The 24,243-nt window shown below is 43.0% G+C and overlaps 2 protein-coding genes across 2 annotated transcripts in view; both read right to left on the reverse strand.

Moving 5' to 3' along the window:
* LOC115776518 (uncharacterized) overlaps window positions 1-7,008 on the reverse strand; it is a 43,217-nt gene extending 36,209 nt beyond the window's left edge. The window contains exons 1-2 of the mRNA XM_030724235.1: window positions 6,869-7,008; window positions 5,416-5,612 (exon numbers count right to left, since the gene is read on the reverse strand). Coding sequence (XP_030580095.1) covers window positions 5,416-5,612; window positions 6,869-7,008 — 337 coding nt within the window. The remainder of the gene's footprint in view (window positions 1-5,415; window positions 5,613-6,868) is intronic.
* An 11,506-nt stretch (window positions 7,009-18,514) lies between these two features.
* On the reverse strand, window positions 18,515-21,446 carry LOC115776553 (programmed cell death 1 ligand 1-like). The gene is made up of 3 exons (XM_030724267.1): window positions 21,366-21,446; window positions 19,090-19,428; window positions 18,515-18,852 (listed from the first exon to the last, which is right to left on the reverse strand). The coding sequence occupies exons 1-3, from the start codon at window positions 21,415-21,417 to the stop codon at window positions 18,767-18,769; spliced, it is 477 nt and encodes a 158-aa protein (XP_030580127.1). The 5' UTR covers window positions 21,418-21,446; the 3' UTR covers window positions 18,515-18,766.
* Between the last annotated feature and the right edge of the window lie 2,797 nt (window positions 21,447-24,243).

Here is a 24,243-nt window from a genome sequence, read left to right on the forward strand (position 1 = left end):
ACAGGAAAAGCTGTGAAAGGAACCGTACAAACCATTTGGAATAATTTAACAAGTATTGATGGACAGGATATAATTAACATCAGTCTGTGATTCAGATATTTTTTAGGCCAGCAGAGAAGGCCTTGCAGGCCCTGACGGCCCACCACTGCACTGCATCACCTTTTTATTAAAAAGGTGATGCAGTGAAGGTGAAAATAATTAACATTGAATGTTTATAGTTTCAGCAGCTGTAACATTTGGGACCTAAAAGATACAAAGTGTATAATCAGTTTAAAGGTGCCTCAAGGGTTAATGATCAAAATCACTGAAGTACTTTTATCAATGTTAAATGTTTTCAAAGTACTTGTTCATTTGTCTTTATTCACAGGATGCAGGAGTTGGTACTTTGTCAGATAACCATTGTTTCTGATGACAAAGATGGGCTGATTAATTTTTTTTTTTGCATTCAGGGTCTTATCTATGTGTACATTCAAAGTCACGAGACTCAAACTTTAAGTGTAGTTTCCTGATTTTTCACAATATTTCATATAGTTTCATAATGACTTAATGTGTGCTCTGTGTCAACAGCTGCTGGAGGCGAGGACGAGTGACCTGGCAGTGAAGGAGGTTGCCTTCTGGGACGGTGTCACCACTGACCTCATGTTGGATGAGGAGGATGGCGTCTCAGAGGGCGTGTCGGGCTGGATTAAGACCCCCAAGCTTCCCCAGCCAGGAGCTCAGTGACCTCTGAGCCAAACTGCAAGACAGACTAGAAGCTCACCCTAAATACAACGATGCACCATAAGTGTTTGTATTGTCCAGTGATAACAGTGAGACAACACTGCCCCATGAGGTCACACTGGAACATTACACTTACAGCTGTGCAGACACACTCATGACTGACTGGAACACTGATTCACATTTTATATGAACACTATCCTCATACATGGTTTATGCATTACCACCAGAGGGAGCTGTTTGAGTGTAAATAGTGAAAAGATCATAATAATCATAAAATAGTCAACTGTAGGGGCTCAACTGTACTTCCTGTCTGAGCTGTAATACTTTTAATTTAAACTGAGGAGGACCACAAATGTATTCCAGAGAACTCTGAACGTAATTAAAATATGTTTAATACTTCACAGTGTCAGCGCTCACACTGAATAACATGTCAGAAAACTTGCCACATTCAGAGCTGCAGCTGCTGATTGTCCTCAGATGTGATGGTGAATTCAGCCTCTTTTCTCTCTCTTTTTTCTAGTTAACCAGCAAAGAAAAGAAGGTGGGAAACATGACTTTGTTTTTTTGGATGGTAATGGTGACGAGCATTTTCTAATTCTTTATGTTTCTGCATTAAGCAGTGAGGAGTCAGAGGGAGATGGTACAAAGTACAGTCAACATTACAGCCTCCAAAAAGATAATAGTATAGCTGGAGGTGTCCATCGATCATTGTTCACTCCTTAAGGGGCCCTTACACGCAACATGTGGAACGACAGCACATGAAAAAGTTAATGTCAAATTGATGTCACACCTGCTGTATGCAAACAAGCATTTGGCTAATCATGAACATCTCACTGTGTGTAAAATGGCCCGTTGTGCCGCTGCCTTCACTCAGGTGTACGATCATGTTTGGTTTTACAGACGTCTGAATGATGCATCAGTACAGAAGCTCAAAGATTCACAGATTATACAGAGGAAGATGTTGCAACAGAAAACTGCAGCAGATACCTGAGCCTTAAAGGCGAGCATTAATGGATCTGACTGTGGCAGCGCACAAAGCGCTGGGGCAGTTATCCCTCCTGACCTCCAGTGTATTCCACATCCTCCTCCGTGATCCTAAGATGCTCCCAGCCAAGGTTACTGTGGCAGTAACCTGTGAACATCCACCAGATCTCCAGAAGTTTAGGGTCAGGTTCTCATCTGTTCCTCTGTGTGAGATTTTCATCTGTGTGTGTGAGTGGAAATATTATAACTAGTAGGTTCTGAAGACAGCATGTGAGGAAGCTGCTTCCTAACTGTAACCAAACTGATGGTTACAGTAACCAAACTCATACCATACGTCTCATTGCTGATGTTGCTACAAAATGCAAAATAATAAATGTTATAATTAAAACAGGATATATTTTTGAGTTATATACACAAAAAAGCATAAAACATACAAAAACATGTTTAACACATGGATGGTCTGTGGTGTGCTGGGGGAGCAGTCAGAGAGCAGCAGCTGGACGTCAGTGGTTGGACTGGTGGATACTTCAGTGAAGAGTAGACGACGTCTGGCTCTGGTTTAAAGTCTGAACACAAACACACACAGTTCAAACAACAGGAAACATGATTACAAGCTTTGTAACGAAGTACAAATAATTTGTTACTGTTTGCTTTACTTGAGTATTTTTCTGACTAAATTTTTACACAAATATCTGTACTTTCTACTCATAGTATTTTCAAAACATACTCGTTACTTTAGATTTAACCAGTGATGGCATGGTTACCTTGAAAAAGTAATCTAATTACTGATTACTCTTTTAAAAAGTAAAACAGTTCCTTTACTGACTACTTAATTTTAGAAGTAACTAAGTTAGATTACAAGTTACTTTATTAGTTACATTCATTAGCTGTTGGTGTTGTGCCACAAAATGATCATCTGCCAAAAAGTGATTTTTGGTGTTTGCCAGAAAATGATCGGCTGTAAATGACTTGCTGACCTATAATCTGTGAAACATGTCAAACATATCTGTCATGAATGATATCAGGTCATGTTGAGTGAGAAACAGCATTTCTATCACAAAGTAGAAGCTGCACTCAGTTTTTGGCAAAGTGACTTTTATATATTTGGTTTTTGTTTTTGTTTTTAAATTAAAGGCAGCACGGTGATGTATTGGTTAGCACTGTTCGTTCACATCTAGAAGGTCCTAGGTTCAATTCCACCTTGGCCCCAGGCCTCTCTCTGTGTGGAGTTTGCATGTTCTCCCCGTGTCTGTGTGGGTTTCCTCCCACAGTCCAAAGACATGAACTGAGGTTAGGTTAATTGGTCACACGAAATTACCCATAGGTGTGAATTTGAGTATGAATGGTTGTCTGTCTCTCTGTGTTAGCCCTGCAACAGGCTGATGACCTGTACCCTACCTCTTGCCCTAGTTTAGCTGGGATAGGCTCCAGTCCTATAAAGATATTTGAAGTGGCCAAAAAACTTTGGATTGATTATAATGTAGGTACAATAACATAAATTCCTAAAGATGGTTGAAAAACAGGTTATTTCTTCATTTTATATATAAGCCCTTCATAAATCATGCTGACTGCACTCTATTTACCAATATAAGCAAAGACATTACACATAAAAACACAGAAACATCAGAATCACTTTATGGCAGCTAGGAAATGCACATCTCTCTCCTCCCTCCATTGTCTTTCATGGGGCTCTACAACTGATCTTTGCATCCCCCACCAGCTGAATCTGCTAATTTTCCTGTTCAGGTGAGGCAGAGCCACTCTCTGCAATGTTAGTTACAATAAATAGGGCTTCAAAAAAGGGTTCTCTGCTCATTTGTTCTAGCTGAGTGCATTCATTAGAATTAGAATTTGGATTAAAATTAAGTTTGTATTCTTACGTAAGGTTCAGTTAGTTTTACAGTAAAATAGCAGGTAGAAGTGTCTTCCAGAGAGGACGCTTCTACCTGCATCCTGTCTTACTTTGCATACACTTTCGAGCCTGTACTTTTTTACTTTTACTTGAATAAAGAAGCAGATTCAGTACTTCAACTTTTACCAGAGTATTTTTAGCACACATGTCTGTACTGGTACATATCGGTAAAGTGTGAACTGGGACTGAGATTGAGACACGATGTGGTTTGGTTAACTTAGCTTAGCATGATGGCTACAAACAGCAGCTAGCTTGGCTCTGTTACAGAGCAGCTGTACCTGGGCCTCCTTGATCTGATGGTTGTTGGTCCATAACTGACATCTTCAGTTGTCACTGCTGAGTAGACTGCAGCTGAATCAGTGTCTGCAGAATAAAAAACATTTAAGTTACTGCAGGTACAACAACAGCAGCAGTACAGCTGTATCATTACACTGCAGCTAAATGAGACAAAATATTTGTTGTTTGTAATGTTGCATCATGAAGAGAGTCAATGATGACTTTTGGCTCATGGAGTCGTTGATCATCTGTTCCTCCATAATCCAGAAGAATTGCTGCTCTCAGAGTGTTGATGTGATCTCAGTGAAACCAGATGAATGTGTGTGGATGTGACTGTTTGTGAGTCTCCTCGACTCCGCAGTGGACTTTAATTCTCATTAGTTTAGTATCACTGATGTTGTGCTTTATAAACCGCAGCAGCTTTCACAGCTTTTGCTCCTCTTAACACCTCTGCTGAGAAACACTGACTGACCACAGAGAACTGGGGGCTGTTTCTGAGAAAAAGGCAGCTGGACGACCACAAGCTGCCATCTTTCTGCAGCGCAGACTCACACTCTTCACCACAGCGCACAAAGCAAACACGCTCTCACAGCATGAACGCTGTTGTTGGCCAAAGCAGTAACACTGTGGTGAGAACGTTCAGCTGTTTCAGATCAACTGTGATCAACAACAGGAAGTTGCTGCTGTGGTTTCACATGCACGACTTTGATAAAGTCCATTTATTGGACCAAAGAACATTTTGTCCTTCACTCTGTTTCTTTATGCGTCTCATAGTGACAATAAGCTCATGTGCAGCAAAAACCAGACAGCAGAGCCATGTGGGCCTCATCAGAGCTGCTCTCAGCACCTGCTGCTCAGTTACAACACTGCTGATGTTCTGTGGGCCAGAAACACCCCTGACATCTGGACCTGAGGCTGAGTCCAGAGAAAACTACAAAGGGTATACACAGCATATTTTGTACAATTGCATATACTGCATATATAAAAACTTCTACTACTATAGCAAATAGCATTATAAAAATCACACTTCACCTTGTGGGCGGTCACCGGCCCTTTTACCACCAACTGGGTGGCGGTGCCAGTATTTGAACCTTTCAGTGTTTTTTTCCAAACATGAACACACTCTGTGCTTGGCCAAATAACGGATTCAACCATTCTGCCAGTTTGGGAGTCACTAATTACCACAGATAGAGGACCCGAGCTTGGAGGACAAAGACCTTTGACCTCACGTACCACGGTGATGACTGCCAGCCCACCATAAAGAAAACTCGACACTACCTCTGTGTTGTCTGATTGGCTCTTGATGATTCAATATTATGATGGCACTGTGCATGATCTCAGTGATGATGTCATAATTGCCAGGTTCTTCTTGATCTGCTGAAATGATCCAAAATGATCATGAATTAGATCAATAAAGTTAGATAATAAAAAGACATAACATGCAAGACAGTTACTGTGATCATAATGAATGAACTTTATTCTACTAAACAAACTCATGAAAGATCAAGAAGTCTGAGTCTTACCTTCAGGTTTCCTGTGAACACATCGTCTCACCAGCAGAACCAGTAACACCAGTAGAACCACAACACAGACTGATCCAATAAATGACAACACAGAGAGAACAGCAGGAGAGGTGGATGTAGGTGGAGGTGTGGATGTAGGTGGAGATGGGGTGGTGGGTTGGGCTGCGGTTGTAGATCTACCTGCACAGAGACCCCACCTGTTCAGGTGAATAGATGGATGAAATAAGAGGTGAAATCAGAATAAAGCTCCTCACCTGTGACAGTGATCCAGCTGGATGGAGACTCTCCATGACCGCTGATGTCACACTTGTAGAGGCCTTCATCAGACCTGGAAACATGCTGGATGGTCATGTGACCTGTAGGCTGCTTCCTGATGAGGGAGCCATCTTTATAGAAAGCAGCTGGGAGGTTGGAGGGAGTGGTCTTTGTTTGACAGAGCAGAGTGACGTCATCTCCCTCCATCACAGGGAGGACAGGACTCTGCAGGATCACTGATCCACCTCAACACAGAGACAAACTACAGCATTTCATCCATTTACACACAGCTTCATCAACACTAACTCCACACACTCAGCTTACCAGAGACCGTGAGGTTAACCATGTTACTGATGGCACCCTCTCTGGACTCACACCAGTAAACTCCACTGTCCCATGGGAAGATTTGACTGATGTTACAGGAAGAACCAGCTGGTTTTCCCCATCCATCTGTTCCACACTGAGTCCTCTGTCGTTTGCTTGTGTTCCTCCTCAGAGTCCATCCAGCAGAGCTGTCGTCCTCCTCACAGCTCAGAGACACAAAGTCTCGAAGAAAGAACTGAGAGCTGCTGGGACTCACAGTCAGACGAGCTGTGAGGGTTACAATGAAACATGAAGCCAAACAGGTCATATTAGTGAGCATTTATCAGGTTGAAGCTGTGACAGAAGAAGGTTACTGACCTTGGTTTGTTGTGCAGCTCAGCAGTGAGATCAGAACTAAAGAGAAATGACACTCAGGTTGGTTTGAGGTGAACACAAAGAACAACTCCACACAGACAGCTGACAGACCCACAAACTCGTCTCTCTCTGATAGATCTGCTCATTTTAGAGTTGATGCAGCAACAAGTTTCAATAAAGTTTGGACAACAAAAAGCAGAAAAAACACTCGTGGAAGATCTCAGAATAATTAACAGTTTGGACACTTCTCTCAGGGAGGGGCTGGTCTCTTGGTGAGAGCCACTGAGCCGGCATGAGTATTCTTGTATCCCCTCAGCTCCCTGCCTGCATCTATTGACTCCATCTTAATCCTGGAAGACTTCAGTGCTCATGTGGGTAATGACACTGAGACCTGGAGTGACCTGATCTGAACTTGAATGGTGTTTTGTTATTGGACTTCTCTGCAAACCACAGTTTGTCCATAACAAACACCACTTTTGAACGTTAGGATGTCCACAAGTGCATGTGGCAGCAGGACAACCTAAGTTGCAGGTCGAAGATCTTCTCCTGGCAGATGCCTGGCAGATGTTCCACATCTCCATTGTTGAGGCAGCTGCTACCACAGTGTGGTTGGTGCCTGTTGTAGTAGTGATTCCAAAGTAGCTTGAGCTCCAGAGACATCTAACAGGTATCAGCGGGCTAAATGGTTCAGACGGTGGCCGAACCAAAAACAGGGGTATGGGAGGAATTCAGCAAAGCCATGGAAAGACTCTTGGACAGCCTAGAAGTGATTCTGGCAAAACCATCAACAAATCAGGAGGTGAAAGTGGAGCTCTACTCACAGTCTAATCTGTGAGTTGGGCACTGCTGACTTCAACTGAGGTTATAGTTAAGTTGTGGAAGGAATTCTTCAAGGACCTACTTAATCCCAGGTCAATTCCAGGGTGCTGGAAAGACAGGTCCATCTGTTAGTTGAACCCCAGATTCAAGAGGAACAATGCCGTCTTTAATTTGGTAACAGAATGCTCAACCAGCTCTTTATTCTCTCAAGGACATTCGAGTGTGCGTGAGAGTTTGCCCATCCAGTTTTGTGGACTTGGAGAAGACATGTCCCTCTGGGTATCCTGTGGGAAGTGCTGCTCCAATATGAGCTGTGTGACTTGTTGTTGCCCATTGTTGAGTCTCTGTACAACCACAGAGAGCGCTTGGTCATTGTTGCTGGCTACAAGACTGACTCATTTCCTGTGGGTGTTGGACTTCGCTAGGGCTGCCCTTTGTCACCGATTCTGTTCATAACTTTTATGGACAGAATTTCTAGGTGTAGCCAAGTGGCGAAAGACTTCCACCTAGGGGGCCTCACAATCCCGTCTCTGTTTTCTGTGGCTGATGTGGTCATGTTGGCTTCATCAGGTGGTGGCCTCCAGCTTGTAGTGGAATGGTTTGCAGCCAAGTGTGAAGTGGCTTACATGAGAATTTGCACCTCTAAATCTGAGGCCATGGTCCTCAGCTGGAAAAGGGTGGAGTGCCCTCTTTGGCTCTGGGACAAACTGCTGCCCCAGGTGAAAGAGTTTAAGTATCTCAGGTTCATATTTACGAGTGATGGAGAAGAGAACGAGAGATTGACAAATGGATCAGGCATGCGTCTGCAGTGATGCAAACGCTGTACCGGTCTGCTGTGATAAAGAGTGAGTGGAGTGTAAAAGCAAAGCTGTCGATTTACGTCCCAACACCTATGGTCATGAACTTTGAGTAGTGACTAAAAGAATGAGATTGCAAATATAAGCACCAGAAATGGGCTTCTGCCGAATGGTGGTTGATCTCTCCTTTAGGGATAGGGTGAGGAGTGCAGCCATTAAGGAATTCAGGAGGGGCTCAGTATAGAGCCGCTGCTCCTCCACATCGGAATTGAGCATCTGACTAGGATGCCTCCTGGGTGCTTACCAGGTGAGTTTTCTGGTCATGTCCTACTGGGGGGATAGCCCGGGAAAGACCCAGAACATGCAGGAGAAATTATGTCTCCAGGCTTGCCGGGGAATGCCTTGGGGACCCCCTGGATAACTTCGTGGGGGTGGCTGGGGAGAGGGGGAGTTCTGAGATTCTCTGCTCTGCTGCCCCCACCACACGGTCCCTGATAAGCAGAAGAAAATGGATCTATGAATGTTTCTCTACCCCAGTTTTTACCCTAAAAACACTTTTACCAAAATGCCAAATGTACAAAAAGTTCTGGAGAGCTATGTATGTTGGCTACAATTTGAGTATACAGGAAATATTAAATACTCCTAAATCACTCTGTAAAGTCATGTGTCCTCTGTGCAGCTGTGTTCATGTAATCAGTGAATGATTTGAGCTTTTCACTGCCTGCTGTGTTTCCTGGACTCCTGAGCAAAGATAAAGAGTCAGTTCAGACCTGCAGTTGGTCCTCATGGTGTTTGAACTTGAATTCAGCCTGATTAGTTTTTCATGTCTTCTCCTCCATCATCAGTTATCAGGAGAGCAGACAGTCAAAGGTCAATAATTCAAACAAACACAGAGATTCTACTTACAGAGCAGACACAGCACAGATGTTTCCTTCATCGTCCTTCTCACTCATTTGAGCTTTTTTTCATTTCTCTCACTGACACCAAGTAAAGCCCCGCCCTCTTCCTCTGAGCACCAGCTTTACTATTGGTGCAGAGGCAGTGGGGGGGAGTTGGCCCTTTTCTTCTCTTCTTGTGACATACAGAAGTGATACAGTTTATAAACTCTACATCTGTAAACAACTTTCAGTGATCTCTTTGCAACACTTTAGATCAAAACTCATTTTGCTACACAGACATACAAGACACTGAAAACACAAGAATACACAAAAAGCTGTGTCAAATATTTAAATTATTAATGCTTGAACACACTTTAATTAAATTATAGAACATTTAACCACTCATGCTCCTGACAGTCATCACAGAGATGAGCAGAAATCTGAAAATCAATCATCCTCTGGTGTCAGTGAGCTGATCAAATCCCTTTCCATGACTGGAAAAGCATCCACATACATGCTTTTTATATATGGCCACTAGAGGGCGCTGTTGGACTGTAAACACTACATGTTTACAGTCCAACAGCAGACCTTCAGTGTTTGTTTCAATATGCTGAACATATGCTGTACTTATTAAAATGATTTGATTTGATTTATCTGTGGATGAAGGTTACTGTCACTTATTATGTGTTCATGGTTGTTGTTAAATAAACTGTTAAAAAATCAAATTAATGAAATGACTGTGAGTGTTAAAGAGTTTGTGGGGTTTTTGATCAGCCTTATTATAACCTGGAGAAAAACTCCACACACAGTGAACATTTTTAATAAGCACAGAAGGAAAAAGTACTTCCTGCTTACAATCTGCACGCAGCTGATCAACACAACACCAACAAAGTTAATTCACCACTCAACATTCAACCTAAAAATCTGCTGGGGCTGGTTCCCTCTTAGCTCTACTTGTATTTTTTAAAATTTGGAGACACAATCTCTGAGACAAAGACAGTAGGTTGATCTTTATAGAGAGTGAGGAAGATGGACAGATTGAACATGGAGCTCCCAGGCAGGAGGAAAAGTGGAAATCTCAGAGAGGATTCATGGATGTAGTGAAGAGAGTTGGTGTGACAGAGGAGATGTTGGGATGCGATGAGAGGCAAACGACAAGCATTTTTTTTGTTTTTTGAGAAGGTGTGATGACAGAGGTGCATGCTGGGACATATATTACTTGCACTTTCTACTTTGCTCTGTGGCATGTGTGCAAAATGCCCATGAACCCACTAACTACAACTATGGAACAATTTGTTTTTTTCAGAAAGTGTCTTACCGAGTAGTTTGTGAGCACAGTGGTGTGAGGGACTGTAGTTAATGAGCTCCTTGCTTTGTTGCATGCTCACAGAGATTACAGCTGTCTTTATGTTACATTAACGAGGCTGAATCTGTGTTTAGCCTGATTGAAGACGATGCTGTGAGTTTATAAACGTGTCCACTCCAGTGACCTCTGACTGTGGCTGCTGTCCATGGTGCTGATCCAAAGCTGGGATGATTACCGACCTTGGTTTATCATTGATTACTGACATATGCCATTTTGTTTGCCCTTACACTGTGTGTGTGTGTGTGTGTGTGTGTGTGTGTGTGAGAGAGAGAGAGAGATGCCCTGAAGCCAATCACAGTGTTTTCCTGCCTGTGCAACCACAGTTGTACTATGGAGGAGGCAGCATTTAGCTGTAGCCTCCATCAAACCACAGCTATTCTGGAGAACTTGATTCTCTTTAAGTTGTGTTGGAGCCACAGAGAGCAGATCTTTGTTCTTCATGGAGAACCAGGGAGGCTGTTTGGACTTTTCTCTGAGGCCTGACAGCTTTGGTTCTTCAGATGATCAAACACATTGAATTCATTGAATCTGATGTGTTTTCACAGATTAAAGCAGCCAACAGTAAATCAGATGCTTCCACTAACTCCACCTGAGCTTCTTCTGGTAATCAGGACAAACAGTCACACAAAACTGGTTATCGTACACATGAAGGGGCAGGGCTGGCAGCATCTGACCAATCAGAAGCCTGGATAACTGTACTGACAGCAGAGCAGCTGATTTTACAACAAAAGACAGAAGTATGATATTTGGAAAATATGAATATGAGAAAGGATAATTATTATTTTGGATCTCCACCAATGTTTGCTGCTGGAGGAGCTCCTCTCCTGCTTGAGCTCTACAACCTCAAAAAAACATGTAAATGTGATAAAACACAAAAACACAAAGTGACTGCAGGAAAGTGATACAGCATGATTGAGAGCATTGCTACATTTTTCTGCAATTTATGTTGGATTATTATCTTTTGCCTTATTGTTGCCATTTCCTTTAAATAGATGAAGACATTTTCAGTGTGAATTATGAAGCTAAAAGCTACAAACTGGTCCATAAAAATTCACAAGAATGCAGCAAGTGACTGACTCTCAAAATGTCCCCAAACCTCCTGGTTAATGTGGTGCTAATCATATGGACCAATACAGAAAATATACAAAAAAGAATAAAATAAATGTATGTGATAAACAATTTGTAATGTGACAAACTGACAGTTAATTGGCAGTTAATTCTGTAATTTATAAATCCCTGTTCAGATTAAAGGGGAGATCATAGCAGCAGCAAAAATAATACTTTGCTTGTTTTATTGTGCACTTCTGCTCCCGGGTCGTTTTTGTTTTTCATTCTGTGTGAACCGAGAGTCTGTTTGTGAGGGCAAATGATCCCAGACACGAACACAGTTCAGCGCTTTGCTGAGAAACTGCTAACAGAATGTTAAATGTTTAGATTTATTTTAATCAAACAATTATTCAATTAAAAATAAATAAACAAAAATGGCTCAAAGGGGAGCCACAACCAAATAAATCAAGTCTTCCATTTTTAATTTTTTAATCTCACAATGACGACAGAAAAACACATGAGAACAAAGTTTATTAATCCCGCAGAGAAACTAAGCGGCTGCAGTAAGAACACAAACAAGAACCAACAAACATTAATAAAATATGAATAAAAGTAAAGTTACTGAGGACATAAAACATTTTAACACTTGATTCTGCAGGAGTAAAAACCCATTTTAAACTCTAATTCAGTGAGAAAAAAGAGATAAAAAACAAAAATCTTGTGAGCATGTGGACGTCTGGTCTGAGGTGGAGCCGTCAGAGAGCAGCGGCTGGATGTCTGTGGTTGGTCTTGTTGACTGTAGCGTAGACGACGTCTGGCTCTGGTTTAAAGTCTGAACACAAACACACACAGATCAAACAACATTAAATTTTTCTCTCTGAGACAGAGGAGAGGTTTGATATACTGAGCCTGGTCAGCTGGGCTCTGTACAGAGATGAAGAGCAGCCGTACCGCTGGGCCCCGTCGGTGTGACGGCTATTTGAACATATCTGATGTCGTCTGTTGTCACTGCTGCAGCTGGATCGCTCTCTGCACAAAAAAAAGATTTAAATCACTGGAGTTACACCTGCTGTTATTTTACTGCACTCATTTCTATTATTAGAGACGAGCTAATAACTTTTATAAATAGCAGCTTCTCAAAGTTTTTCCCACTTCTGCTCTGAAAGAACGATTTTCCGCATGAAACTGGGGGATTTTGTGTGAAGAGGAAGGTGGATGTCGCAATTGTATCAGTTTCTCTAGGTGCAGACCGACCACAGAGCACAAACAATACACGCTCACACAATGAACACATTGCTGTTAGCCAGATCAGTCCAGGCTGTGGTGAGAAGCATTACATCAGAGTACACTCATCTGGAATCAGCAACAGGAAGTCGCTGCTGCGGTTTTTACAAACAATTTTACAGAAGTCCCCGTGTTAACAGGCGAGAGGTTTCTGTGCTGTTCAGACTCTTCTGGGACTGATCCCAGCTGCTTTGAAATGTTATTGATCAGTTACAGCACAGCCAAAAACTAGAGCACACCTGGCCCAGGTAAGGTGGGCCTGTGGCTGCGTCTACAACGTCTGACCCACTGTTCAGTGAACTGTAGAGAGCTTTGATTCAAACACCCTCAGGTTACACAACCTAAAACGACACACCCGTGACCGTTGCGCTAATGAGGCCTCACCCATAATTAGCTTCTTTATTATTTGACTTTCTTAAAGCAACCAATTAACTGTAATAACCAGTTAAACTCACAACGTTGTGATCTCGTCCTCAGTCTCATGCTAATTAGGAAATGTTAACATGGTGAATATAAGTAACAGACCCACTAAACCAAAGCCTCAGTACTGCCTGCTGAATGAACCTTGAGGTGGACTTGTTAGCCGGGAACAGGAAGCTGAAGGCATCAGTGCAACATGAAAACGCTGATTTCATTTTATGAAGCTCTTATTTGCTACAAAGTGTTCAAAGTCAAAAACTCGAAAGCAATTTAATCATGTTTATTACACACTGCTAGCTAACTGAAACTGTCACTACCTGAGTGCAGGCGTTGGCATCATCTGTTTCCAGGTAACAAGGAAATGACCTCTTTCATGGAGGTTCGTGATTGGCAGAGATAACTCGAAATTTGGACTCATTAACATGAAAATTTGAGATACATAAGTCAAAATTTTAAGAAGATAAGTTGAAATTTCTAGTTATGGATCTCAAAAAACCTTTTTTTCCCCATTGGTGGAAACAAGCTTCCACAGATTTGTCCATAATTGCCTCTCAAATGGAAATGCAGCTTCTCTTCTCCTGCAGCTCACCAAGCCCACAAGCTAACATAATTTAACTGTAACATTAGGAGGCTGCTCGGCAAACTTCATAACATTTAAGTCTGTTTTCTGTCAACAAAACATGATCCTAACATTTTAAATAAATTATTTGCCCCATGTCAGAGTTTTGAAATATTCTTTTAATAACAGAGTTTATGTTTGATGATGTTTGATGATGTTTGGATGTTCTCTTTTCCAAACATTGTTACTACTGTCTCCAAAAACCAGCACAGTGCTGTCCGTCCATCCATCCATCCATCCATCCATCTTTCTATCTTCTTCCACTTATCTGGGCCCAGGTGGCGGGAACAGCCCAGAGAAGCCCAGACCTCCCTCTATAGCCACCTACTCTAGCTTATCCAGGGGAATCCTGAGGTATTCCCAGTCCGGCTGAAAGATATAATCTCTCCAGCGTGTCCTGGGTCTGCCCAGAGCCTCCTCCTAGTAGGACATGCCCAGAAACTTCACCCAAGTGGCACCCAGGCGGCATCTTAGTCAGATGGCTGCACCCCACCTCTAAGGGAGAAGCCAGCCACCCTTTGGAGGAAGCTCATTTCTTCCATTTGCATTCACTCCTTCATGAATCTCCCATGACAGATTGTCCTGGGTGAGGGTCCACACATAGAGCGATTCCAGTGACCCCTACAGAAGAGTCATCAACACAACTGTTTACCCTGCCAGGGATAACGGGGCCCCACCCTGGAGTGAGGCTTGGGGAGGGAGCTCGAGGAAGAGCATCTGGTGGCCGGGCATTAACCCATGGTGCCCAGCTGGGCACAGCCTGAAGAGGAGACGTGGGCCCATCCTCCAAATATGAACACATTAATCCAGAGAAACCTCAAAATGCATCAGTGCAGTAACATGACTGGTTCATTTGTTTCCAGTTTCAGCTGCTGATTGGCTCTTTAGGTGCAGGAGCTGGAAAACTATTGTAAACTACATTTACACATCTTAACCAACCACACTTTGAAAGCATATTTACCTCCTTTTTGTTTGATCGGTTGTTGATGATTTGCTGTCATCACTTCACTGTACAGGGCTTCATTTTCTGCAGCTTCTCGTTCAGCTGAAATGACCCAAATTCAACAGCAATATATTTATAATGCAAAACAAATTGGAGTCACTTCCATGGGAACAGATGTTTAGATTATTCAGCAAAAGAAATCTATACAACCTTCAGGTTTCCTGTGAACACACCGTCTCATCAGCACAACCAATAACACCAGTAGAACCACAACACAGACTGATCCAACAGAGGAGATCACAGAGAGAACAGCAGGATGTGTGGATGTAGGAGGAGGTGTGGATGTAGGTGGAGGTGTGGTGGTGTGTCTCTCTAAAATAAAGCAAACACAGTCATTAAGTTCTGGTCACATTGTGAATGTTGAAACCTGCAGAAACACAGACAGGTGAGTGTGTCACCTGTGACAGTGATCCAGCTGGATGGAGACTCTCCATGACCGCTGATGTCACACTTGTAGAGGCCTTCATCAGACCTGGAAACATGCTGGATGGTCATGTGACCTGTAGGCTGCTTCCTGATGAGGGAGCCATCTTTATAGAAAGCAGCTGGGAGGTTGGAGGGAGTGGTCTTTGTTTGACAGAGCAGAGTGACGTCATCTCCCTCCATCACAGGGAGGACAGGACTCTGCAGGATCACTGATCCACCTCAACACAGAGACAAACTACAGCATTTCATCCATTTACACACAGCTTCATCAACACTAACTCCACACACTCAGCTTACCAGAGACTGTGAGGTTAACCATGTTACTGATGGCACCCTCTCTGGACTCACACCAGTAAACTCCACTGTCTGATGGGTAAGCAGTGATGGTACAGGAAGAACCAGACCATCTTCCCCACCCATCTCCACACTGAGCCTTCTGTGGTTTCCTTGTGTTCCTCCTCAGAGTCCATCCAGCAGAGCTGTCGTCCTCCTCACAGCTCAGAGTCACCATATCTCTTTCAAAGAACTGAGAGCTGCTGGGACTCACAGTCAGACGAGCTGTGAGGGTTACAATGAAACATGAAGCCAAACAGGTCATATTAGTGAGCATTTATCAGGTTGAAGCTGTGACAGAAGAAGGTTACTGACCTTGGTTTGTTGTGCAGCTCAGCAGTGAGATCAGAACTAAAGAGAAATGACACTCAGGTTGGTTTGAGGTGATCACAAAGAACAACTCCACACAAACAGCTGACAGACCCACAAACTCGTCTCTCTCTGATAGATCTGCTCATTTTACAGCTGATGCAGCAACAAGTTTCAATAAAGATTAGACAACAAAAACCTGAGAAAGTTGTTGAGGATAGTTGGAGCCTTTCTCAGCTATCATTGGGCAAGACTGAAACTGGACAAGTCAGAGGTTTCATATCCTTCCTGCTCAGAGTAATCAGTTAATATCACACGCTAAAAACATTTGACATTATATTTTCTAAATGATCTTCATTTATATTACTGAAATAAAAGTATTATCAGGAGAGCAGACAGTCAAAGGTCAATAATTCAAACAAACACAGAGATTCTACTTACAGAGCAGACACAGCACAGATGTTTCCTTCATCGTCCTTCTCACTCATTTGAGCTTTTTTTCATTTCTCTCACTGACACCAAGTAAAGCCCCGCCCTCTTCCTCTGAACACCAGCTTTACTATTGGGGCAGAGGCAGAGGGGTTGCTCACTTTTCATTGTAAAAAGACATACTTCATGATAAGATTATTTAAAAAATTCTTATTTCTTTAATTAAAATTTTAAATTGTTTTGCATTGTTTTAACAATGTAAATATAAACAGCTGACCCCGGTGGGAGGTGCTGAGCTGGGGTGGGCATTCCTGTCTCCCCTCGGCTTGCCGCCTGTACAGTTCAGAGTACCCACCCTTCTTGGAGTCACTGGGCAGGGTGCTCCATCTGGTGACTATATCATCCTTCTGGGAGACTTCAACGCTCACATGGGTGATGACAGAGAGATCTGGAGGGGCGTGGTTTGGAGGAATCTGAATGGTGTTTTGTTATTGGATTTTTCATGATGAAAACCATGTTTGAACATAAGGATGTCCACAAGTGCACATGGCACCAGGACACTCTAGGTTGCAGTTCAGTGATCGTTTTTTGTAATCATATCATCAGATCTGAGGCCGTATGTTCTGGACACTCAGATGAAGAGAGGAGCTGAGCTGTCAACTGATCCCCACCTGGTGGTGAGTTGGATCAAGTGGTGTTGGAGGATGCTGGACAGACCTGACGCACCTAAATGTATCCCAAATGTGCACTTGGAACACGTGGCAGAGGCCCCAGTCTGCAAGATCTTCAACTCCCACCTCCAGCAGAACTTCGACAGCATTCTGAGCGAGGCTGAGGACACTAAGTTCAAATGGACCATGTTCTGCACCTCTATTGCTGAGGCTCCTGCTCAGAGCTGTGACTGTAAGGTGGTTGGTGTCTGTTGTGGTGGTAATCCCAGAACCAGATGACCGTTGTAAAAGGAGCCATCAAACATACAAAGGAATCCTGTTGGGCTTGGTTTGCCTGTGAGACTCTGGAGGCAGCTTATGGGTATCAGCAGGCCAAGCGATACTCGGCCATCACTGGGGGTGAGGTCACTGAGGTAGTTAAACAAGTCGTTGGTGGCAAGGCCCCTGGGGTGTTTCTGAAGGCTCTGGATGTTGTTGGGTATCTTGGTTGACACGCTGCTACAACATCGAGTAGAGATCTGGGGCGGAGCCACTGGATTTGCAGACCCATGACCCCTGAGTATTTCACCGATTTTCATTGTTTATACTCCACTCTACATTTAATCATTAGTTGTTATTAACGTGTCTCTCTTCCACAGCATGTCTTTGGTCCTGTCCCCAGACACCAGCCTGCTGATCAATCACAGCTGGTTTCTAAAGTTTTGTAGATTTTAAAGACTGTGTTTGTGAACCCAGTGAGTTTGAATAATTTGAATAATTAAAAACAACAAAACATCTTTACCTCCAACATTAACTGCACGCTATTATTGTGAAACATTTAAATTCCTCAGCTTACTTTTCCTGAAATAAATCTGTTTTCTAAATTTTTTTTTTGTTAAAGAATCACTGACAGCACAAGCCTGATGATTGTAACTGATTACTTTATCCTGCCTTATAGGAACTTCTACTCATTGATGATTTAATGTTTCTTTGATGTTTCTTTGATCACATCACTCAGTGGCCTCAGTTTTGTGGTAAGGCGTTCTCTGCTTTGGTAAAAATAACAACTAAATCAATAAAGTCTTTTTTTAATGAAATAGTTTTGTTGTTTTATGGCAGTGCAGTGACATGAACGTGGAACTGAAAGGCCCATCAGTACCAGAGAAAAGAAGGTATCTTCTGCATGCTGTAGTGCAGCAGCTTTGACGTGTTGTCAGCCTGAAAAAAGTATTTCCCTGCAGTCTGTTCTTTAAGAGCCTAAAGTTTAAATCCACTCTGACACTACGAGCAGCAGCTTCTTATAGCTGTATTCAGTGCATCAGCTGATGTTAGAGAGGAAGCAGCGTCGAGCTCTAACTCCGACCCTGCACGTCTGATGATGCATTCACTGAGTAGCTCTAACAGTTCAGTACAGTCACAGCTGTTAAACAGCAGCTCTCCCTGAAACAATCTGAGCTCTTTATTCATTTTTATTCTGTGGCTCAAACAACAGCCTGCGTCTGGCTGCTGACCCTGCTCCTTCTGGTAATGCATGTAACTGAGCAACCCAGTGGTTCATAATCCAAGATGGCCGACAGAGCAGAAAAACAGAAGCTACAAATCGGACTTTCAGTTCTCTGTCTGTGGTTAATCCTCCTGTACTGCGAACGCTTTATATGATCCTTTCATCAACATGAATCACCTGCTCAGCAAAGTTTGGGGGAAAAACGGATCTTTATTGCTTTTATACAAAAATATGTTTTAGATCTAAAAAAATAATACATTAAAAAACATTTTTAAACTCCTGTTTATGTTTGTTCTGGATGTTCTGGATGTTTCACACCTACAAGCCAAAAATGTCCATCAGTTGATCTGAAGCAGTCTTTTGTTCTTGTAAACTTCCTCCATGAAACACTGAAGTTGTAGTTCACAGGATCACTGACAGATTTGACACATTAACGCAGGTTTGATGATAATCAGACGTATCAGGATGAATCTGATGGCTGTTTGCTGGATCTCTGCAGCAGGACGTTCGTATGGACCCCGACTCTGTTCTTCTCTAGACCACAAATCCAACAGCAACAAGAACAAGAAGAAGAACGAAATCTGGCAGACTGACGATCAGTCCAGCAGCTCCTCCTGAACCTGCAGGTAGAAACAGGTGTGAGGTGTCAGCTGTCAGGTAGGTGATGAGTGAAGAACAGAACAGAATCCATTTCCTCTTCAAACTGCTGTCAGACATTATCTACTGCACTCTGATCACATCACTCAGACCAGCTGCTTTCTACAAAGTCTCATCAACAACATCTTTAGAAACAAACATCAACAACCAGGAAGCAGCTTCACCTCTGATCACAGACACACTGAACTCTGCTCACTCACCTGGAGGAACAACTCTCAGGGTGATGCCTCTGAGGAGCTTCCCTTGCTTTGCTCCTATCTCAAAGACGTGACACTCGTATGTTCCAGTGTCATTAACTGTCACGTTCTTCAGGATCACAGACACGTCTCCATCCTTCATCTGTCTGTCCTGCAGATCCACCCGGTCCTTAAAGGATGGATGCTGGTTATCCGGATCAACGTGTCCATCCCGGAACAAAAGCACATACACCGGCTCCAGGTCAGGTCTGTGCCACTCCATGGTGTTGATGTTGTTGCTGTTTGGAGCTCGACATGTCAGAGTGACATTCTGTCCAGACTCAGCTGTGATGGTTTCCTGCTCTGAAAGAAGAAGCCATTCAGTGTGTTATTATAGAAATATTCAGTACTTCAATTAAACATGTTCAGAACTTCAATACGTGTATAACTACAGTGGTTACAAGAAGATTTGAACATTTGTTAAACTGAACTCATATTAAGCAGTAACCTCAGTCTCATGCAGACTCTGGTTATTAAAGATGAGACTCTAACATGCAGAGGCAGCTCTGCCTGTAAACATTTAGTATGAAAACAAATCCCAAACTGCAGCAACACAAAATGATATTCAGCAACAGCTGCTGAGTTTACCCACATCTGCAGATCTGAGGACAGGAAGTGACCCTGCTGCATGTTTCTGAGATCAGCAGCAAACCTTTGGAGTCCATAAATGTGTGTCGAGCTTCGCGGACTGCAGGCGATGCAGTGAATTAGAGTCAGGTCAGAGATGATGCGTTCACAGAGTGCTCTTCTCTCTCAGCCCATCACAACAGCAAAGCCTCCAAACCGTGCTCCTGACTGCCTGAGTGGCCTCTCTGACTGCAGCACGTCACAGGCAGAGGTGCCACATGCCACGAGGCAAGGCAGGCAACTGCTGGGTGCTTGAGGCTGGTGGAAGGGGAGCTGACAAACTTTAAGCTACAGCAGTGGGAAGTGACATCTCTGAGACAACTGATCCCATTGTGCCTAATTTACGACATTTGTGTCTGTTAGCAGACCTTCAACGAGCCTGCAGCCGTGCTCCCAGCATGCCAGGAGGATGGAGGATGCTGCGTGGAGGTCAAATGCTGATTGGTTGACATGTGGGCCCGAACATGGAAGAGCGAGACAGCAGATTTCACCAAGAATACCAGAAAAACTACAGTATGAAAGTACAGATGGTGGCCACAATGGAAACTTTTATTGTTTCTAACAGTCAGTTTCACTTCAGCTCTTTGTGTAACCTCACTCTCTCTGCGGCTCAAACAACACCCACTGACCACATCTGTACCACTGACTCCGCTCCGTTATGAGAGGCCTGCACGGCTCTGCTTAAACAAACTGATAACACCCAAATACATCGAGTCTCCGTTCTGGGAGTGAGAAAAGAAAGAAGAGGAGGAGGAGAAAAAACAAGATGGTGGTGATTCAAGCTGATCAAAAATAACTCAAATACATTATAACTTCCACCAGCCTCACATCATTCATTTTATTTGATGTGTAACATTTGGCAGGTCAGCCAGCAGAGCCGCCTGATGCAGCCTGGCTCTGTGAGGGATTTCCTTCCTCCGGCTCATTCTGGGATGAAGCTCTTTTGTTTTCCTGGTCTGTGTCACAGGTGGGAATTTCCTCCCACCATCAAGGTTTGCAGTGTTTTCATTTACAGCTGTAAAGCACCTCTAAATGTGCTCCTCTTCCCCACTACCTGCAGCATTTCGTAGAGCACGACTGCATGACTCACACAGCAGAGCAGTGAGAAGGGGGCGGAGCAAACAGTGCCTGCAGGAGAGCAGGTTTTTGGACAGACGTGTCTGAACACGGGACAAACTGAAGCGTCAATCTTATCACGCGAGCAACCATCCGTTACCAGTACCGGAGCTGGTACCGATACTATCGGTATTTCGATCGGCCCGCCCACCTCCAGCAGGTGTTCACTACACCTTCCACCGGAACTCAGCAGCCACGCGCACACTACCATCCCCAGTGGAAGGAGTTTAACCAGCAGCGCTGCCGCGCTTTGATGCTGAGGGAATGAAGCAGCGGATCCAAAGTCAGGTTCTGATCACATGACTTACTGAGGAGTTACAGAAAAGTCATAACGAGGATCAGGAGAGGGAGTGAAGCAAGTGCGCATCAGCATCATACCGGTGGATTAGAGCCGAAGCAGAGGCTCATATACCTGCCAACAAACACATGTAACTGCGCACACTGAGAGTGCGCGGGAGCGCGCAGTAAACACCTTTATATAACTTAATAAATCTCACCTGGACACACGCGCACTGCGCTTCTGTGCACATCTGGATCACAGTGACACATGTTAACTCCGCACACAGTTTTACTGCAATAAAAGCCCCAAACCTCCCGCCTTCACACACGAGGCTCATCAACATAAAACCAGGGTGATGCCCATCATCCATCCATCATCCATCTATGCACGCTTCTGTGTTTCTCTATCTCACAGTTTAGTGTCTAACAGTTAACTCTCACCTGCAGAGGCGAAGACAAACAGGAAACAGCAGAGTGCTGCCAACATTTCCGTGTTATGATCCAACACTTATGCTGTCATAAATGTCCGAGGATGTCGGGATTTGCTGTGAATAAGAGAACCTGAGTGCATGAGTTACCTGGGTAATAACAACGGTAAGTAAAGCTTAAAGTCGCTGACTGTGAGAACAGAAACTTTCTCCCCACGTGTTATTTCTACTGCAGCCACTGAAACAGGAAGTAATCCACCAGATGAACCAGGCAGCAGAAAAGCTTAGACTAGAATAAAACTGTATTGTTACCGATGGCTGAGTGAGTCTGCCTGTTTTTAGTTTTCTTTTCTTTTCTTGCTATTCCAGCTTTTACTGCTGAAACTTTGCCAACATCTCATTTCCAAGGAAGGGAAACGAGCCAATCACGGTAACTTCAGTTATTTCAAACCCGTCTCTCAGCCCACATTGAATTCTGCCAGCCAATCATCACAGATTGACGTTTTGGATCCGACCTATCAGCAGTACATCAATCGTCAGCGATCACTGTTCCCACGCTGACAGTTATGACGTCTAAACCGTCTTCAGCGTTCAGATGGGTGTTGTCTGCATGGTGACACATCTGTGTTAGAAAGTGAAATGCAGGACTGTGAAACATCTCGATCCACCGCTCATTTCTTTAAGAAAGGAAAAGTGAAGATTATTATTAACTGAGTTTGATTAAAACTCGCTGAAGTTCAGCCTAATGTTTTTTTTTTTAAATTTTACTGCAGTGTTGGTTTCATGCTTATCTGGAATTTAATGACTACACAAACTAAATATGTGAAGAGCTCAAATATTTAATTATAACAAAGTTTATCAGGAATTACTGTGATAATCGTGATTTTTTTCCCAATACTTAAAACGCAGTGGGATAAATGAGATGAGTCTCAGAGGTAGAGCCAGATGGAGGTGTTTGCTTCGGTTCTTTGTGAGTGAGCAGCAGAAGAGAAACTGTTTGTGTCCATCAGTGCGCATGAAACAGAAATATTGATGGATTCGAGGATTTAAACCCGACTGGAATCAAGGCTGAGAAAAGGAGGGATTCTGAGTGTGCTTCAGGTCCCCCTGGTGGACGTTAGAGGTTGTGCATGAACTGAAAGAGAATTAAAACTGAATCTGAAGGTTTTTGTATTGTTGTGTCTGGTATTGTTTCCAGACATTAATGATATTTTTGCTTAATTCTAAGTCTTTCATAGTCACCAATCAGAAAACAGCATCACTATTCCTGGAAGATTCCCCAGACCTCTGACGGGAGAGCAGGATTATTATCTGAAGTCTTTGTGTTTCTCTGATGAGCATCAATAATAACTATAGATTCTTAGAGACAGCTTTATTCATTGATATTTTTTTCTGTTGGCAGCAAACAATTTAGCATCAGTTGTATTGTTCTGTAGAGGTTCATATCTGATGCTTAAACAGGACACCTACACTGTACAACTTTGTGCATAGTCTCGAACCCTTACACAGCAGCGAGTCTGAAACTATCAGGAGCAGGTCATGTTCAGAGTTTTAGCCTAAAATTATATGGAAGTGCCACAACTTCACTGATTATTTTATTTACAGCATGTTTTCAGTATTTACATTATAGTTTAATATTTTTGTAGATTTTTAATCACCATTTAATAACGTCTCTGGTGTTGGTGGCATCGGCATCATTATGTGGGAAAGAAAAGTCATATGATCCATGAAACACTTCTTTTAGAACGCCGCCCTTTTCCTGTTAAAGGGAAACCCTGCATTAACTTAGAGACTTGATAATCAGCTTCATGTGACCATTTATAATGTCAGAGTAGAGAATCCAGATAACAGAAAGATATATGTTAAAGTCCTTTCATAGTACAGGGCCCTGCTGTTGTATAACTGTTGTTATACAAGTGTTCAGATATGTGTAGCTTATATTCATCATATATTTTCTTACCCGATCACCTTACAAAGATATTGAATTTTTATGTCTTTGACTTTTAAAGGGCCATAATCAAATATGAAAGTATGTATAACCACTGAGCATTTAACAGTAAATATCATTCATGTAGATCTTCCTCATGCTGGTGTTGAGAGTGTCCACAGCACACCAGCATGAACCACGTCCCCAATGAAATTAATTCACTTTAGTGCTGAAGAACACGTGATTCCTTTAGTCCTGGGACTCTAACAGTGATCAACACCGCCACCAAGAGGTCAAACCAGAACATTACTCTTACAACATCAGTGATGCTTCTTTAGTAAAAAATGTAACTTGGTGAGTTTGTTTGGGGTAATTTTAAAATAGCATCAGGAGACAAACTTTGCTGGTGTGGAAGGCTGAATGACTCCAGGGCGTCTGATCAGAACTGACACGTCATTTATCTTAGCTGATGGATCAGATAATAAACTGAGTCACTTTCCTCTCAGTCTCTTTATTGGCGTTAACAGTGTGTGTGGCTCTGTAAGAAGCACGAGGTACACCAAACTTGACACATATGTTCAACACAGAAAAGGATAATGAACAGATAACTATGGCCCCCATTCTGATATTGTAACAGCAACATGATGCAGTCAAACTTAGTGACTCCAGGCCACACCCCTCCCACTTAGCTGTAATATCCCCTATCACCCCACCTGAAGCTGATTGGTGGAACACACAGCC

Source organism: Archocentrus centrarchus, unplaced genomic scaffold, assembly GCF_007364275.1.
Source record: "Archocentrus centrarchus isolate MPI-CPG fArcCen1 unplaced genomic scaffold, fArcCen1 scaffold_33_ctg1, whole genome shotgun sequence".
Lineage (NCBI taxonomy): Eukaryota > Metazoa > Chordata > Actinopteri > Cichliformes > Cichlidae > Archocentrus > Archocentrus centrarchus.

Coding starts and splice junctions, on each gene's coding strand:
- LOC115776553 (XM_030724267.1), bottom strand. CDS start 21,417: ATGTGTCACTGTGATCCAGATGTGCACAGAAGCGCAGTGCGCGTGTGT. Junction 19,429..21,365: donor CGCAGTGCGCGTGTGTCCAG/GTGAGATTTATT, acceptor TTCTTCTTTCAG/AGCAGGAAACCATCACAGCT. Junction 18,853..19,089: donor CCTGAGAGTTGTTCCTCCAG/GTGAGTGAGCAG, acceptor TTCTACCTGCAG/GTTCAGGAGGAGCTGCTGGA.